The 18,278-nt window shown below is 43.9% G+C and overlaps 3 protein-coding genes and 1 long non-coding RNA gene across 8 annotated transcripts; all 4 read left to right on the forward strand.

Moving 5' to 3' along the window:
- The first annotated feature begins 11 nt into the window (after window positions 1-11).
- On the forward strand, window positions 12-2,607 carry LOC127766747 (protein Rf1, mitochondrial-like). Its single transcript, XM_052291882.1, has one exon. It carries the CDS (start codon window positions 485-487, stop codon window positions 1,757-1,759), a length of 1,275 nt encoding a protein of 424 aa, XP_052147842.1. The 5' UTR covers window positions 12-484; the 3' UTR covers window positions 1,760-2,607.
- A 2,558-nt stretch (window positions 2,608-5,165) lies between these two features.
- On the forward strand, window positions 5,166-5,713 carry LOC127765647 (histone H4). The gene has a single exon (XM_052290587.1). The coding sequence runs from the start codon at window positions 5,229-5,231 to the stop codon at window positions 5,538-5,540; it is 312 nt and encodes a 103-aa protein (XP_052146547.1). The 5' UTR covers window positions 5,166-5,228; the 3' UTR covers window positions 5,541-5,713.
- Window positions 5,714-6,014: 301 nt separating this feature from the next.
- Window positions 6,015-11,657, forward strand: LOC127765524 (uncharacterized). 4 transcript variants are annotated; one of them, XR_008016129.1, is made up of 5 exons: window positions 6,015-6,917; window positions 7,264-7,306; window positions 9,574-9,943; window positions 10,173-10,414; window positions 10,650-11,657. It is a non-coding gene; the product is annotated as an uncharacterized LOC127765524 (long non-coding RNA). The 4 variants fall into 4 exon arrangements; XR_008016128.1 differs by having other exon boundaries at window positions 6,015-7,306; XR_008016127.1 differs by having other exon boundaries at window positions 6,015-9,682; window positions 9,842-9,943; window positions 10,650-11,656.
- A 1,814-nt stretch (window positions 11,658-13,471) lies between these two features.
- On the forward strand, window positions 13,472-18,040 carry LOC127766644 (NAC domain-containing protein 54). 2 transcript variants are annotated; one of them, XM_052291754.1, is made up of 7 exons: window positions 13,472-13,565; window positions 13,655-13,973; window positions 15,462-15,739; window positions 15,925-16,281; window positions 16,385-16,795; window positions 16,897-16,978; window positions 17,105-18,040. In XM_052291754.1, the coding sequence occupies exons 2-7, from the start codon at window positions 13,817-13,819 to the stop codon at window positions 17,767-17,769; spliced, it is 1,950 nt and encodes a 649-aa protein (XP_052147714.1). In that variant the 5' UTR covers window positions 13,472-13,565; window positions 13,655-13,816; the 3' UTR covers window positions 17,770-18,040. The 2 variants fall into 2 exon arrangements, with proteins under 2 accessions (XP_052147714.1, XP_052147715.1); XM_052291755.1 differs by having other exon boundaries at window positions 17,098-17,270.
- Window positions 18,041-18,278: the final 238 nt, after the last annotated feature.

The following is an 18,278-nucleotide window of genomic DNA, read 5'->3' on the forward strand; positions in this document are numbered from 1 at the left end:
TGGGATTGCATGTAAAACGTTGACCTTGCGACTGTTTCCTGTTCTTACTACTCTACGGGCGAAGCGAAATTCCCAAATTCCTAGCGAAGCTATTTTCGCATGGCTGTTATATAAGCATAGGGTGCCAAACTACGGAAAATATCTAATTACCGTGTTTTTCTCTAAAAGTGAGTTTGGGTAGTGTCCTACGACTAAAATCACAGAATAACAATGTCCTGTAGCAAAATTTACCACAATTTGATCATACCTTGCAAAAAAAATTTAATTACATAACTAAGGCGAGGTTTTGACCCTATAATCATATAGTAGTAAGTAAAATGTGTCAAATTCAATTTTAGGTTTTTTTTTTTAACGGAGGGAGTACACACCTTTGTGACACTGACATGCGAGAGGGCTCAGCTCATGCGCGAGACCTTCGCTATTTCTCGTGCGCGGCGGTAGAGCTGCGTTCGTGTCCACTCTCCACTCTCCACTCTCCTTCTCTATGTTCCGCCTCCCGCCGCTCCACCGCGCCGCCGCCGTCTTCCTCCGCCTCCGCCTCGCCTCTCCCCGCGCAACCTTCTCCTCCAAACCCGCCAATCCCCGCACCAGCAGCGTTGCCTCCGCCGCCGCCCCCGCCGCCGCCGCGGTCTCAGATGCAATCGTTCGCCTCGTCGCGGCCGGCGGCAGGAGCCTCGAGGCCGACCTTGACCGCCTCGACCCCGCCCTCTCCCACCCCATCGTGTCGGCCACCCTCCGCGCGCTCACCGACCGCGGCCTCCCCGCGGCCCGCTTCTTCGACTGGCTCGCGCTCCGCAGGGGCTTCTCCCCGAGCGCCCACGCCCACAACCTGCTCGTCGAGAATGCCGGCAGCCTCGCGGACTATCGGGACATGTCCCGCGCCATGGCGAGCATGTCTACGCGGCGGGTTCCCCTGACCGAACGGGCGTTCGCCTTCTTGAACACGTCCCAGGGCAGCGCCAGGGATACGGCGATAGCGATTCTAGCGACGCTGGATGAAGTCGGGGGCCCTTGCCGTGCGTCCGGCGTGTTCTCGCTCGTCAAGGAGCTAGCTTCGATCGGTGAGTTCGACGCGGCGATGTCTGTGATCCAGGAGACGGCGAGGGGGGCACGTTACTACAACGCCCTCATCGCCGTGAAGTGCAAAACTGGGGACTTCCATGGCGCCCGCGAGGTGTTCGACGAAATGAGGAGGTCGGGCTTCGGCCCGAATTCTAACTCCTGGAACTACCTCCTCGGGTGCCTGCTGAAGAACGGCAGGGTTGCAGAAGCTTGTGAGCTTGTTGAGGCCATGGAGAGGTCTGAACACAACGACATCCCGAACTCGCTGACCTACGAGATTCTAGCATACCATGCGTGCAAAGCGGGGAGGATGGATTCAGCCATGCGGATTCTTGATCAGATGTTCTTGGAGAAATTGACACCGAGGGTTACGATTCACACAGCCTTCATCAAGGGGTACTTATACGCTGGAAGAATAGATGATGCTTGCAGATATGTCAGTGCTATGAGCACCAGGGACAGGCACTCAGTGAACAGGAACTACAGCCTGCTAGCCAAGCTACTGTGTAAGGCAGGGATGATCGTTGATGCAGGAAGAATTCTGTATGAATTGATGGAGAAGGAGGCACTCTTGCCTGACCATTCTGCTTACATTAGAGTGATCAAAGATTTGCACAAGATTGGCAAGGGAGATCTGGCTGCTGAATTGAAGTTGATTTTGCAGAAGCTCAGTGTACATGCAGAATCAGCGGGATGAAATTTCAAGTAGTCTTGGAGCAAGTGATGAGTCTTGTCTTGCGTCATTTCTGTCCTCTCTCTATGATGTGGATGTCAGAAGGACTTGATGTAAATCAGAGTCACCTGGCTGATAAAGAGGAGAGCAGACATGAATCATGCACAAATGGTGCAAGCTGTTGTCATGTAGAGAGAGGACCATGTGATTTCCTGCAGAAAAAAAAAGACAGTCACTAGGCAAAGCCAAACAATCGTACCACTGGATTGCCACATTGCTTCCTTGGATTTTAACTCCAGTTTCGGTAGTTTTTTCCTACTGAAGGTAGACAGAATTTGGTACTTCTATGTGCAAATTCTTTGATAGGGACATTACTTATCTACAGGATTGCAGTACAAATGAAGATGAGTGGAACAAGTACTTGAATATGCAAATTCTTTGATAGGAAAATTACTTGTGTTCCATACTGCCATTACATTCAGCCTGTAGATGGTTAAGGACAGGTGAACATTTGTGTGACACTGTTTTCCTTTTCCATCACTGATTAGAATAGTGAATCTGTGTTGAAGTGTAATGTGGTAGGAAATCACATTCACAGGCGAAATTTCTGCTCGAAAAATAATTCACAAGGAGGCACTCTTGCCTGACCATTCTGCTTACACTAGAGTTATCAAAGATTTGCACAAGATTGGTAAGGGCGATCTGGATGCTGAATTGAAGTTGATTTTTCAGAAGCTCACTGTACATGCAGAATCAGCACAATGAATCTTGTCTTGATGTCCTCTCCCTGAGATGTTCTGTGATGTAGATGTCAAGAGGTCTTGCCGTAAATCAGTCACCTGGCTGTTATAGAGAAGAGGGCAGACATGATCAGGAACAAATGGTGATATGAAAATCACCATCGCCAGGCAAAGCCAGACATTCATACCACTGGATTGACTTAGGGTGTGTTTGGTTCCCTGCATCGCACCTGGCTCGCATCCACGGGTGCAGGCCTTTGGTGTTTGGTTGCCTGCACGGCCACCCGAGCCTGGCTCCACGCGTGCAAATCGGGCTTCCGAGCCAGGCACGAGAGAAACGGTCGATCTGAGCTTCGCTCCTCATCCGGGCTGAGCGCGTGCAGGCGGGGGACGCGTGGGTGCAAGCTCGGGGACGCGCAGGTGCAGGAGGCGAGAGGGGTTCCAGCTTCTGCTCACCTTCCCATCTCATTTGTCGCTCGGTGCCTCCCGTCTCCATCGCCGCACCGTCGCCGTCATCTCCATCATCGTGCCATATTCAACAAAGCCATCGAAGCTTCCTCAACCAGAACCGCTAGAGCCCCTCCCCTCGAAGCCGCCGCCGCCGCCAAATCCAGCCCCGCTTGAAGCCGTTGAAGTCGAATCTGGCTCCTACCAAAGCTACCACTTGCTCTTCTTCATTCGAATCCAGATGTGACGACGAGAGAGGGTTGTCACTGCTGACGCCCGGATCTTCCTCCTAGTCGCCGTTGTCACCGCCACCATCGCCACCGCCTTCGTCTACAGCTGCTGCATCGGGCCCTCTTCCTCTCCCTTCTTCCGTCAGATCCAGAGCCCAGGAGCTCGATCTGGTGGCCTCAGGCTTCTGGTTGCCGGATCCAGACGCACTGATGGCGGCGAATCGTCAGGATCCCGCTATTGCCGGATCTACGCCCTGCCACCGCGGCATAGTTGGCTGTCTCGGCGACGAGGCCACAGTCACCTGCCTTCTTTTTCCTTTTATTTATTTACTGTTTTTTCTCACCACTTGGATGAATTAATTGAACATAACAAAGTTGATGCAATACTGTAGCACCCAATGTGGTTCATATACTATTTTATTCGTCAGTGTAAGAAATCCAATGACTTGATTTTATATACAGTGATACACTGACTAATACAATCCTATGCATATTTCGCATATGTTAAAAATCGATATCATATACTGTAAAAAGATCAGCTTTGAGATGATAGAAAATTTCATCCATTAGTTATAGATGGTAATCTTACCCTCAAAGAAAGGAGGTATCCATACCTCCGATCTATACAACGAACCAAACAAAATCTCGTTGAAGTCGTATTTTTCATGCAAGCAACCAAACAGAATCTCGCACCAACCAAGCTAAACTCATACAAACAACCAAATAGCTACATATGTATCCCCTCAACCAGATCAAACTAAACTAGGATGGGAGAGATGGGCCAAGCTAGATGGATACGAGCAAACAAACACACCCTTATTGTTCTTTTGGATCGTGCCAAAAGCTACAGAAGATATTTTTTTAAGATAATGGAAAGAACATGGCCTCTACATCTATTTCGGATGTACACAGCCAAAACCTTCAGAAGTTAGATAGAATCTGGTACTTCTATATGCAAATTCTTTGATAGGCACATCATGTATCCGCTGGACAACTGAAGATGAGTGGAGTAAGTACTTGAGTATGCAAGTACTTGAGAAGCCAAACACTCATACCAAATTACCTATTGAGATTAACTTCAGTAGTATTCTCGTTTTATTTTTCTTGTGGGGATAGCATTCCCAGTTCTTACTTGGACTGTATCATCAGTTTCAGTAGTTCTTCTATGTACTGAAGATGGGTAATATCTGGTATCTGTATATGCAAATACTTTGATAGACTAGGTACTTGTTTGCAATACAAAGCTGAATATGAGTACAATTTCGTACTTTCTCTGAGAGGTGTAGAATACATCACTAGACTATGCACTCTTTGATATACCAATTTGCTGTCTGTGTACATAGCTGTTGTCTCTTATGTGTACATGAGAAGTAGAGAACTTTGGATAGTTCTCTTCAAAATATGTTATGCGTTTTGGCAAATGCTTGAATCATCTACTGACCATATCTTCAGATGGCAATCCATGGATGGTCATAACAAACATTTCACAGTTTTTTGACAGTTTTCGTTTTCCATCACTAACTAGAACTGTGAATCTGTGATCAAGTGTAGTTTTTTTTTTTTTGAAATGAAGGCAAGAAATTTGCCTCATATACTGATAGAAAAGAAGTGAAAAGGTGCACAAGTATTTACAAAGAGTAGAACAAGTACCCAACCAAAGCAAGAGTAGATGCAAGCCCACAGCTAAAAGCCCAAGTCCAATGGAGAAACCACGAATTCCAGCCCAAGTTTTGAGCCCGGTCTTCACAAATCCGATGACGCCACGTCATCTATCCGGCCTTCTCACGTCTAACCAATCACTTCTCTCCATTTACGAACCACACGGATCGAACCCCTCCTCCCCGCCACGTCACCGATCCGTCCTCCCAAACCGTACCCAATCATACCCGTCCATTTCCGATCCATCGCGCGAAACCCCCACCTCCCACGGATCGCTCCATTTTCACCTCCGCGCCCAAACGCCGCCTCCCACCGCTATAAATACCCTTCCCATCTCCTCCACATCTCACAAGCAAAATCCCCAAATCCTCCAGATCGTCTTCGTCTTCCACCTCGAGCTCTTACGCATCGTCAGCCATGTCGGGCCGCGGCAAGGGAGGCAAGGGTCTTGGCAAGGGCGGCGCGAAGCGGCACAGGAAGGTGCTGCGCGACAACATCCAGGGCATCACCAAGCCGGCGATCCGGCGGCTGGCGAGGAGGGGCGGCGTGAAGCGCATCTCCGGTCTGATCTACGAGGAGACCCGCGGCGTGCTCAAGATCTTCCTCGAGAACGTCATCCGCGACGCCGTCACCTACACGGAGCACGCCCGCCGCAAGACCGTCACCGCCATGGACGTCGTCTACGCGCTCAAGCGCCAGGGCCGCACCCTCTACGGCTTCGGCGGCTGAGTTCCCGGCCCCCTGTGCTCGATCCAGATCTGCTGCCGTTAGCGTTGCTTAGGGTTTCGTTGTTCCAAGAAAAAGTTGTGCGGAAATTGTACTACTTCGTTGTTTCTGCTTGTGCAAAGTGAATGGATGGTTGGATTAAATGAATCATTTTCTCTCTTGATTAGTACATCCGACTTGCTGTCTTCCAAAAAATGATCCATTGGTCGCTTTGAAATGTTGTATGCGCTGATCCATTTTTGAATTTGAGAGGCGGCTATCTTGAAAATTTCGTTGCGAACTGCGCAATTTCTCGCTCCATGTGAATGCTCGTAATTTGAACGATGTATCAGCTGAGTGGTCTATTGGCTTTCCAAATTCGAGATTTGAACTGGCGGTTTTCCTCCAAAAAATTTTCAACGGGTGGGCGGGAAAAATCCAAATTGGGCTCTTCGGGACTCGTTGGTATCTGGGCCGAAAGCCCAACTGGGAGTCCAAGCCCACAGCCTCGGTGCCGAATTTCGCCACCTCCCCGTCGCGGCGGCGACGGAGGCAGCGATCACCCCCACCGGCGACCACCGCCGGCTGCGCCGCCGCCGCTCCGGTGTTCCACCCCCATTCTCTCCCCTCGTTTGCCCATCTCCAAGGGACCCGCCGCACAGGCAGAGACTGCGCCTTGACGCCGCGAAACGGAACCCTCGCTGCAAGGGCACGTGGCCTCCTGCTGCTCGGCGCTCTCGCGCCGCCGGGCGATTGGGGGTGGCGCCGGATTTTTCTTCGCCTCCTCGTATGCCGGCGCGACTGTGTTCGGGCTGGCTCAGCGTGGCCGCTCGTCTCCCTCCCCTTTGCATCCCCACTCCTCTCTGGCCTCCATTGCCACTCCCAGGAGGCTAGTAGATCGGTCGCTTTGGCTTCCGAGTCTCAGTCTCATCTCGGGCCAGCCGCGCTGGTCTCCTCAGCGAGTGAACTCCCCTCATGCCTCGCGGCCCCAATCCGAATGCTCTCGCTGTTACCGGAGGTGGGGTGCAGGCGGCATATTGTGCCGCCGATCGAACAACAATGACGGTTGCGTACTGGAACAGGTATGCTGCTACACCCATCACCTCTTTCTTTCTTTAATTTGGGGCTGTCAATGCAGCTTGCAGGTATTTGATTCTCAGTTGGGCACGAAATCAGCTCTGAAATATGAAGTACTGTATGGGTTATTTGGCATGAGGTTGTGGCACTTTAGCATCTCCGACATTGTTGCATATGGGCGAAATGAGAAAATGGGATGTCGGATAGTATTTCAAGAAAACAACTGCCCATTGCCTTTTTGATTTGGTTATGCAGAGACGTTCTCTGAATTAAGTGTGTGTTGCACTGATGCTTGATGTCGATTCAAATTAACAGTAACTTGTTGTAAGTGACCTATTCAATCTTTAGCTGCAAAATTTAGGGACCATTTGCATTGTCTTTACGAAGAATGTGGATTTCAAGCCATGTCTATAATATTAAGGATTTGTAGTTGTACTTGTCTATTTAGAAGGTTAACTAAAAAGGGTAACCTTATTTAACTCTTGCTCACAGCTGTGCTTTGCCACATATCACCATTTTGATAACTGTCCTGAACCAAATTTATCCATATCTGGATGTCTGATTCAGCATGAAGTATGTAATGCGAATATGTGATACATTATACTTGTAAGGTATCACAAACAGAAGGAAGGCGCACTGATAACATACCGCGCACTTCTATCTTTTGCAGAATATCTCACAGCTTTCCACTGGTTGGTGGGTCGGCATGACTGGTGAGTGGTGGCTGCTGTGACAGTTTTTGAACACGTCCGCTTTCCGATTTTTCCTTCTGCTAAATCCATGATAATTTCCACTTTGTACAATTGGTTTGTGCAAGCTAACATATGCCAATCAAATATGGGGACCAAGTTTTTCTGGTGCATCTGCTTACTTTGATGGCATATAACTTGTTTTAGATGTGTACTGTTATCTCACTGCATGGTTGAAGCCAGTTGAAAATTGCTGTGCACCTCATATACATGAACGAGAGCTGCCATTGTTGTCAATTACAATGTAGTTCCATGTCTGTATAGCCACAGTTTTTCGTGTTGTATTTAGTCAGCGTCAGGCCTCACTGTAATGTATCAACATAATAAAGAAGTACCAATCAGTGCGCTAAGAGTTGTGGGTGGTCCTTGCATAAGATAAATTCTCCTGGCTATGGAAATTTCCATGAAAGTGACTTATCTTTGAGAGAGAAAAAATGTGTGTACATAAGCTAACTATGATCATTTTAGACAGTTTAAATGTTTAATTGTTATTTTGATGCATAAACTTGTACTTGCACAACTGGATCTTAAAGGGGGAGACTTGTATTGCCATGCAAGGGTATGATAGGAAAATATCAGTTGTTTAATCTATTATAGTTTGAATGTATGTTAGCAGTCATGAGAAAGCTATGAAGTATCCATAATGAAGGATATAAACATCATTACACATCACATATAATTTTAACCGAGGACATGACTGGTATATGGAAAAACAAAAGAACATTGTGGACTGGTTCATAATCTAGCCTTTTAAACTTTATAACTCTACATATAACTTGAGGCGAAGTCACTCTTTATGTTTGAAAGCGTAAATATAATATTCAGAAAACCTGGGTTTATAACGTAAGTTGCATGCATTTTGAAGAAATCTGCTTGTTCACAGGGTAGTTACAGACTTGCGGAGTTATATTGCAGACTTAACTGCAGGCTGCCAGCCTACCACAATTGTTTCATCGTTCTTGTGTTAAGTTGAACTTTTTTTCTTATGTTAGTCTGGAAAGAAAACCGGAAGTGCTAAGGGTAATGTGGGCAAATATAAGCCCTCTTAACTTATGTGTTTGGATAATAGCAGAGATTGAACATTACCATAATAAGCATGCAAGTAGGAGTTGTTTATAGTAATCGCTTGGGGCTGTATATCTTCTTATATAAGGTTTTAGTAGAATCTTCTGAGTACATCTAAATCAATGTGTTTGTTGATTAAGTTCAATTTGTGCTTCTAGGATCACGAAATCATGGCCAAAACACATGTGAAAGCCCTGCTGATGGCTTCTCATACAGAAATTCTAAATTCTAGTACTTGAACATAAGTATTGTTTAAAATTCAATTCAGTGGATTGTAGTTTTTTTTTAAAAAAAAATTAATGAATTCTGAGTTTCTGACAGTTATTAAACACAAGAAAATTCTGAAATTAGAAATGTAACAGACTATCAGTGTAAACTTTTTGAACTGTTCACTCTATTTAGGAACTTAATTTGACATGTCATTTACTTTGATATTTGATTTATTGGTTTATTTCCTTAACCTCGATATGAGTCCATTCTTCTTGTTTTAATGCTCTATCCTATTTAACAAGGTGGGTTTATTTCTTTGCCTCAGAACTGAAAATGACGGTTCCTTTTCACCACTACCAATTTTCCCCCTTTTCATTTTAGCTATATATATACTATGATGATGCCGGTTATCAACTTATCATGATGCTTTTTTCAAGAGGTTTCACAATGATAAAACCAATAGACAGAGTGCTCTGGTAGCACATTGTTCGTTTCACCTTGAACTGTATCATATTCAAATTTCAGAAGCTCACAAGATATCTTGCTTTCTCAAATTGTCAAGAGAAAAGGAAGCATGTTAAACATGTGCAGGTTCCTTTATTATAGCTTAGAAGCCTGCAATATCCAATGAACAAAGACAATTATTCTAACTTTTGGTTCGATAGCGACCTCAGTTCTATAATTGCTTTTTTCCTGTTGAAGATTGCATTTTGACATGTTTTCCTCCATTTTTGTGCTTGCGTTTACCTGCTGCAAGCTCCAAAAACCTGCATCTCTGTGTTCCAAGTTATTCTGTTTACTTGTGCTAAACAAGACATACAATGAGAACGGACCAACCGACCAAGTTTATTCCCTCCCTGTATATGTATTTGTTATGATGTTTGCATAACTTAGCTTCAAAGTATACTGTACAATGCTGTAAATGGTAAATTTCCTGTCTTCTCTTACTTTTGCAGTTTCTACCACCAGATATGAAGCTGGCAAGCAGAACTGCAGTAGTCTGAACTGGAAACTGATTGAAGTTAATGACAATTTATGCTGTGTCTTTTGGCTCTCCAATGCTATGTAAGATTTTCCTTGACATACATCGGATCGAGCTAGCGTTCTAGGCTCCTAGCTGCAATGATATAGAGCCAAGATAATGGTCCAATTCTGAATTTAGAATATCAGAATTTGATCTTTTTTTGTCATCTATTAAGGAAGATACAATAAATTATGGTACAGAGTGGATGGGCTGCCAGGAAGATAATGGTCCAGCAGGCAGCAGCAAGGTTAAATCAGAACATGAGTTCTTAATTCAGATTACCTCTGAGCAATGCTGTCAGAGTGAGTCCTCAAACTTGGCTTATTAGATTTAGTGTAGTAAGTGAGCCACACCTTCTGACTTCTGAGTGTTGGTTCCTACTGTTAGTGCTGATATAAAAGTGCTATTACTGATTCTTGCACTCACTATGGCCAGCAAATCAGAGATAATAAACCATGTGAAAGCCTCACGTAGTGACTGGACATGACAAGCAAATTCTTTGCGAGTTGTCTAAACTACTTTACTTTACAGGGTACTTATCGTCTTTTGGATTTTAATCATCAGTCGAGAAAATGACACTGGTGGGAACTGAATTTGGAGTTTTGGACTGCTACAGGAGAAATACGAACTTTATGTCTTATGGATTGAACAGCAGGAACTGTCTACAATGGAAACAGATAAAGTTTTCTGCCCTGGTTATATTATCATCATAATATTTCTTCAGGTATTCAGATTTCTTTCCTTGTCTGGGTACAAGAAGATTCTTGTGGAAGGTACTATACTTGAACAAGGGCTTACTTTTTGGGCTTTCAAAAGTTGGGAGGCTAAGGGTGGCCTATCCTTTCGGCTACACTGTTCTGTTTTCTTTTCTTTTGATTCCTCTTCACCTATAATCAGAACCGACACTGCATTCAGCTCTGCAACCTTTGTGATTAAATAACTTTTGTGAAATGCTTTTGAATGGAATATATCTCAGCATATCTTAATTCTAACTATTTCCGTATCCAGGTTGAAGTACTTTGCTTGCCTCTGGCAGAGGCCACTGATCTATCCGTGGATGACAATGTGGGCACTCAAGATCTGATCCCAACACCCCCTTCAATGTTCTAAGAATTATTCTTTGGCACAGTTAATCTATTGCGGGTCAGTTATTTTTCATCAAAACTGGTACTGCTGGCAAGCTAGCTATCTGAACGGTGAACTGAATTGTGTAGTCCTCAGGGGAAATATATCGAAAGTTGAAGTTCTATAGCCAGTTACGCTTATTCCTCAAATTACAGTACGATGTTTAAGACTATATGTCATCCAATTGTAGGCTTGGTGTTTAAGAATAAGACAAAAATAAAGATAGGTTGTGTGTTATCATACAAAGGCAAACAGTTTAGATGTAGCTATCATAGAACAGGCTCTAGTAAAGACCTTAAGCCCCTAATCATTAGTTTGATCAGAACGTAATTTGTCTCTGGCAATCTGTCATCATTGTTAAGATACATTAGCTGATTTGCTGGGTCCAGGTGGGCTAAATTCTCCCTTTATCTGCTCTTATTCCTTAAAAGCCATGTGAAGTTGTGGAGATTTGTGCCTCCTTTACTAATCAAGCTGGTTGATCGTACTTTACCATTTCATAATATTAAGTAAATACTAAATCACTGCACTTTTATATTTTAAATAGATTGCGTCATGTGTGTCCTTCCTGGTCACTCTAAGCTGTCGGATCGACCGACTTGTTTTACCATTCATGTTACATTACATTGGACACCTTGTTCCTTTTTCGTATCATATCGTTGCCACAAATCATAGACTCAGTTAAAGTTGTGCCATTATTCGTATTTACTAATGTACTTGTACATGATACGCTTGAGGCAGGAGGGAGCTAGATACGTAGAATAGCTTCCGATGGGATGGTTTTGGAGATACTCGCTATGTGTGGTGGGGAGAAGCATAAACTCGAAAAGGGGAAAGGAACCTAAAGCTGGGGCGGATGGATTGATAAAAAGGAAAAGTGGCCCACAAGCTATGCATCAGCAGCCGCAAGTTGGAGGGCCTCAAAAGCGCCCGGGACCCAGCTCTTGCACTTGCCATGTAGGCTTAGCAGAGGAACGTGTCGAAAGCCTGGCTATCACAGTACATTTGTTGGATAACCACCTTTTCTTTTTGATAGCTGCTGAGAGATCGTCACCATCATTGGTTCATTGCATACCTAGCTAGAATGAATTGGAGAGTATAATTCGATCATGGACCAACCAATTGTGTTGTCCCTAACCATAGTTCAAACGCATCCTAATCCGTGATCTCTTTTATTCTGATATGCCCATGTTTGTAGGATAAAATGGCTCTTTTAGCAGGCTCTTGCTGACTTCAGTAAAAGGACGGTGGTTTGTGGATATATTATATTTACTGAAAACCATAGTAAAATGAGATAACTGTGGGTCAAATGTGAACGAAATCATTTTGGTATTAGTGGGTCCTATTTTCACCTTGGATTTCTGGTTGCTCACTAGATCCAACAGAAGCCTTTTTCAATCCTTTCAGTGTGGACAGTTGTGAGCACAATCTTTAGAGCAAGTTTAATAGTATAGCCAACTACTAGCTCCAAATCATCTAGAGCCAATGTAATAGCCAATTCATACAATAGTTGCTTACTATACTATTAATACCCGGTCCCACCTGTCATACACTTGTTACGTCTTGGAGTCCGTGCTGCAGCTGGCTACAGATCTATAGCCCGCTGCTCTTCTCTCTCTTCCTTTATCTCTTTAAAATATATTTATAGCTGGCTTATAGCCCGCTATTGTACCTGCTCTTATTAGGGTCCTTTGTTTCTGGCAAATGGGCTTGCCAAATTTGTCACCTTGGATGGATGCTTGCCAAACTGTGAAAACTGAACAATGCAAGTGTCATTTGATTCCTTGATCTCATGGCTGTTGCATTTTTTTAGGGTCATGGCTATTGCATTCTAGTGTTATGGCTGTTGCATTTTTCATAATATATGTTGTTTATGTACTATTTTAAATCGTAAGCCAGCTCCTTGAAGTAGTTTTATGAGCATTCACCAATTATATCTTGACTTCCACTGCATGCATGCATGCATGCACATTCGTTCAGAGTACTAACCTGAAGTTTGCACAATATACAGAAATCAATCAAAATATATTCAACACTAACTTTTCTCTTGATAGTATCTCCACAGGTGACCAGCTTAGTAGCTTACTGTCGGCCAGCAGGCTGCATCCATCACATCGGTTACCCAGCATGGCATCCACTCTTGAACACCCAGAACGGAAGAATGTACAGGTAAACTTGAGCTCAGCATTGTGCTTCTCAGTTGAGAGAGTTAATCAGCTCCTTGACAAAGTATTAGTACTATAGTACATGGATTAGCTGCTAATCATGCAGGGCACACGCATCGAGGCAGGGCCCCCGGCAAAATCTACATGGGGGCGCGTGTGTGAACGTGACGTAAACCGTCAAAGGGAAGGGGGGAGGCTGCCAGGGGCAAAAAAGCGCGCGAATCGAGTACCAACCTTGGGCCCCTCACTCTTTCCAACGAGAGCTGACTAGGCACAGCCATGGTGGCCCCACAAAGCAACCAATGGCATCTCTCCATCTCTGGAGCTACAGGGCCTCACTTTATTGGCAGCCAAAGACAAGGAGAGAAGATTGGGATATTTCTCTATTCACCGCTAAAGCTAACTGACACAAGACAACAGAAAGCAAAAGCACCCAAGGTGAGAGAGAGAGACATAGAGAGCGAGAGAGCTGTACATGGAGGAGTAGTAGCTTCTTGAGAAAGTTGGCAAGAATCCAAACATATACATAAAATACTCTTGGAAAACTTGCTATAAAGCACACTCCCTCCCGCAGCCCCTTTCCCTCCCTCTCTTCTTCTTCCTCTCTCATGTGCCATTAGCCAATAGCATCAAGGTCTCCTCTCTTCCTCCTCGATCCTCTCCATTTTGTCTTACTTGCATGACATTCTTGTTAACTCATATGTGTGTTATTGTATGTTGCAGGTTTTTGTACATTGTAGCTGATTATAATTCATTCATATAGCTATTCAAACAAGTTCGGTGGCTGTCCACATTTTAGCTTTGGATAGCCGGCTTGCCAGCTGCCTGCCTAGCTCTAAGCATCTCTTGCTGTTGGAGTTTTGAGAGGAAGGCTAGAGGAAGCATATGGCGCCCGTGAGTTTGCCTCCAGGTTTCAGGTTCCACCCCACCGATGAAGAACTAATCATCTACTACCTTAAGCGGAAGATCAACGGAAGACAGATAGAACTCGAAATCATTCCAGAGGTTGATCTTTACAAGTGTGAGCCTTGGGATCTGCCTGGTATGTTCTTAGTTTGCTTGTTCTAAAGATATCTATTCCTAGTTTTTATGTTGCTTGTTGGTGGTAGAAGTTAGAATGCTGTAGCCCATGCTAGGATATATATTTCAATCCAACCCTAGGCCCATGCAGCTATCACCAATTGGCGTTCTTATATATCATTCTCTTGCTATATAGGAGTAGCAGTTTCTTTCTTTTTGTTTTAAGGGTAGGAATAGCAGTTTCATGATATATAATTTGTATGAGACTTTTGTATAAATGCTATAAGGACAAGTTTTAAGTTTATATGCATGTTAAAATTCAGGTTAACAATTAACTATAGGCAAGCATGCACCTTTATTGTTCTCCAAGGAAAGCACATATATAGGTCCAGTATGTTTATTGGATGCCGTGTTATGTAGACACTAAGCAATCTTATTCAATTCTTATACTATTATGCCCTCCCAAGAAACACCAGTGCCTACACTACTTGAGGAAAGAATAACCACATGTTCCCTTCTTGATGAGCACTTCATCTAGCTATTTGTAGTTGAAATGTATGTAATAATAATCACTAATTAATCCTGGCTATAAATGTGTAGCTCTATCTGTTGTTTTAGTTTTTCTTTTATTTCACATAAGTAGCTTTTATGTCATTTATGTCACAAAAGAAAAGGTTTCCATGATTAATTCGTAAATTTTGGTACATTTGAATTGCTAGTTATATCAGAGCATATTTGATTTTTTTTCTCTTTATATATAAAAAATCAAGCATTGTCAAAACCGATGTTTCACTGTCATAGCTTTGTGTGAAAACAAGATTAATCATACTGTGAAATTTGCTTTACTTTCAAACATCTTATGCACACCGAAAGGAGGGATATTGATAGATCTTGATCCTTTTGTCAAAAGAAATTTACCTTCAAAAAGAAACGTCAAATTTCTGCCAAGTGTAAAGGTGACATTATATACGTCCATGCACTGAGATACTTGAAATGGAAAATAAATCCTTTATATCAGTAACATCAAAGTTAAAGTTTATATATTTTGGACCATGTCACAATCACAGAGAGATTTGAGGAAAAGATATATTCTCTCTTTATCCACTTGCTGTTTGCTTTCAAGCTTGACAGTTTACTACAAAAACACCATGTAGCATTCAACATTCTACGAAGCGAGTGCTGTAAAAATATCGAATAAAAAGAGAAAATAAAGATGAGCCTTTTTTCTTAGGGTGACAAAATAAAGCAAGAAACTAAGAAAGGAACTTGTGATGAACATATAGGTCAAGAAGATGAACAAAAGTCCGCACAGCCTCCAAGAGATATAAAGTGACCTTGGTCTAATTTTCTTTCAGCTATGGTGGGCTATCATGTTAAATAGCCATATCTTAACTCTGTCATTAGATCCAATCATGATAGTAGACAAGTACTTCAATGTTTATGCTGCATGCATGATTATGTATGACTTTTTGTTTGTATGACACCCCCTAACTGATCGTTCAATATTCAGAAAAATCCTTTCTTCCGAGTAAAGATCTCGAATGGTACTTCTTCAGCCCTAGAGACCGCAAGTACCCAAATGGATCAAGGACAAACCGTGCAACAAAAGCCGGATACTGGAAGGCAACTGGGAAAGATCGAAAAGTGAACTCACAGAGGCGTGCAGTTGGTATGAAGAAGACTCTTGTGTACTACCGTGGTCGAGCTCCACATGGTTCTCGCACCGATTGGGTCATGCACGAGTACCGCCTCGATGAGAGGGAATGCGAGACTGACACTGGCTTACAGGTGTGTTACTATTAATCTTGTTGCATTTTTAAATCTACAACCATAATATATGGATAAACCATATATGTTATATTTAGCCCTTCTTTTCTGAAATTATAAACCTAGAGTAAAATATGTTACTAGCTGCTTGACATGGACGCGGCCTCTGATATGCAACCTCTTTGCATTTGTGTGTCTATATGTAGGATGCATATGCTTTATGCCGGGTGTTCAAGAAGACAGCGCCCGGGCCAAAGATCATAGAGCATTATGGTGTGGTGCACCACCATGTCGAGCAACCTCAATGGATGACGAGCAGTATCGATCGCTCCCCAACGTTGGACGTGTCGTGTGATGGAAGAGGTGATGACTTTGAGAGCAGCAGCTTCTCTTTCCCAACAGAGACGCCAATGGACTCCATGCACGGTGGGTTTGGAATGCAGATGAGTGCACCTCACGAGGATGGCAAATGGATGCAGTTTCTGAGTGAAGATGCCTTCAACGCCACCAATCCGTTCTTGACGAACCCAGTTTCTGCCAACTTCTCATGCCTTCCATCCAAGGTCCATATACATATATAGTCAAAAATGAAGGCTACTTACTGGTACAGATGACATATATATTCAGGCAATGAGTTCTTACCGGTGCAATGATATTCATATGCAGGTGGATGTTGCACTGGAATGTGCGAGGCTGCAGCACAGGCTCACCTTGCCTCCCTTGGAGGTGGAGGATTTCCCACAGGACGTCAGCCTTGACACGAAGACGGGCATACTTCGCAGTAACCCCAACGAAGTTGACATTCTCCAAGAATTCCTGTCAGTTGCGACTGCCTCTCAGGAGCTAATTAATGGCTCCACCAGTAGCTACCCTGAAATGTGGTTAGGAGCTAGCACAAGCAGTGCTAGCTACGTCAATGAACTGTCCTCTCTAGTTGAGATGGGCGGCGTTGGCACTTCTAACCACCACGAATCCGCAAGGCAGGTCGAGATCGCTGACATGGAGGTGTTCAAGGACGACAAGAAGCGGGTGGAGAACCTTAGAGGAGTCAAGTTGGTGAACAATGACCTTGGGGAGGTAATTGTTTGCATCATACCTATACAAGTATATTCCCATCATTATATATATACTACATCTCATGAGACTGATTACTTTCATGCTTCATTTGTCTCAAGCAGATTGTTGTAGAAGGAGATGAAAGCAATCCAACAGAAGACATCATCGCGCAGTACCCTATAAAAGTCACTGCAGATAATTCAGGTATGTAATATTTAATTTTGGCTGTTTTACATGGGCTCCACAGAAGTAATTAGCAGTATTCCATATTCGATACAGACTATATACAGATACAGTTCTTGCATGCACTAACTCAGAGCTAGATTGCAGGAGAAGCCGGTCATCGCATGACCGATCCCACTGACGTAGGCGGCATCGACACTGCCCCGATCTTCTCGCAATCTCAACCTGACGACTTTGCTGCTGGTTTCGACGACGTCAACCCTAATGCATCTTTCGATCTGTACGAGAAGGTTGACGTCAACCACAGGCTATTCGTTTCAAGGGTCGCTGCGGCGAAGACATTCTTCCACCGCATTGAGCCATCGAAGAAGGTCAGCTTCCACTCGAACCCGGCAGCAACCGCCGTCAGTAAGGCGACCGAGAAGTTCCATTTCCCCGTTACGACCAAAGTTAGTGGTAGGGTTTCCATTTTTAGCAAGTTCAAGGCACTCATAAGGGACAAGTTCTTGATGATGAGGCCATCACATTCATACCAAAGGTTGGGCAGCAAAGAAACCACAGTGAATGAGCTGCTGCAGATTGTGTCACTCCTTTTAGCACCGAAGCAAATCAATGGCTGCCCTACTGAGCAAGAGCTGGTCAAGAAGAAGGCGAAAGAAGTGATGAAGCCGGGATGGGGTCGTGAAGGGAGCAACAAATTGTGGCTTCCGCTCTCCAAAGGGAAGGGCATTTCCAGCATGTTTTTGAGTGGGAAATGGACGTTTCTAACCTCCGCGTTGGCCATCAGCACTCCAGCTGAGTGCGATCACTAAAAGGTCTTTTCCATGACTGTCAATTAATGACACTACTGTTATATAATCTGCTATAACCTCAGTAGCGCGAGCCTAGCTAGTGCATGAAGAGAAGGTTAACATTAATTAACTGTCTTCGTGTCTATCTGTTATTAACTGGTGTATAACTGGAGAATGTATGTCAATTAATTATTATTTGTTCGTCGTCCATTCTAAGTCTAACCCTGTTGTATCAAAATACTATCGTTAATTTGTAAGTGCAAATACAGATGTATACATATATATACATGTAAACACACATAATGTTCAATATTAATTGTATTTGTTTCATTCACGGTGGCGGCCAATTTGAGCTCTGAATGGCGTGATAATGGTTGGCATTGTATTTGGCGGTCTACTGAATGAGAGATGCCCTCTTGGTCAAAGCTAGACTCACATTGACTGTAGCATGTTTGATCTTAGCTAGATGTACTCGTCTGCAGCAAGCGGTGCAGATGTTCTAGTGCTAGTGCGGCTGATCGATTTGTTTG

This window comes from Oryza glaberrima, chromosome 3, assembly GCF_000147395.1.
Source record: "Oryza glaberrima chromosome 3, OglaRS2, whole genome shotgun sequence".
Classification (NCBI taxonomy): domain Eukaryota; kingdom Viridiplantae; phylum Streptophyta; class Magnoliopsida; order Poales; family Poaceae; genus Oryza; species Oryza glaberrima.

Excerpts from the sequence above, each read along its gene's own strand:
- LOC127766644 (XM_052291754.1), top strand. The coding sequence starts at position 13,817 with ATGGCGCCCGTGAGTTTGCCTCCAGGTTTCAGGTTCCACCCCACCGAT. Across the intron at positions 16,796-16,896 it reads TGAACAATGACCTTGGGGAG|ATTGTTGTAGAAGGAGATGA; the intron begins GTAATTGTTTGC and ends TGTCTCAAGCAG. Across the intron at positions 16,979-17,104 it reads AGTCACTGCAGATAATTCAG|GAGAAGCCGGTCATCGCATG; the intron begins GTATGTAATATT and ends GCTAGATTGCAG.
- LOC127766747 (XM_052291882.1), top strand. The coding sequence starts at position 485 with ATGTTCCGCCTCCCGCCGCTCCACCGCGCCGCCGCCGTCTTCCTCCGC.
- LOC127765647 (XM_052290587.1), top strand. The coding sequence starts at position 5,229 with ATGTCGGGCCGCGGCAAGGGAGGCAAGGGTCTTGGCAAGGGCGGCGCG.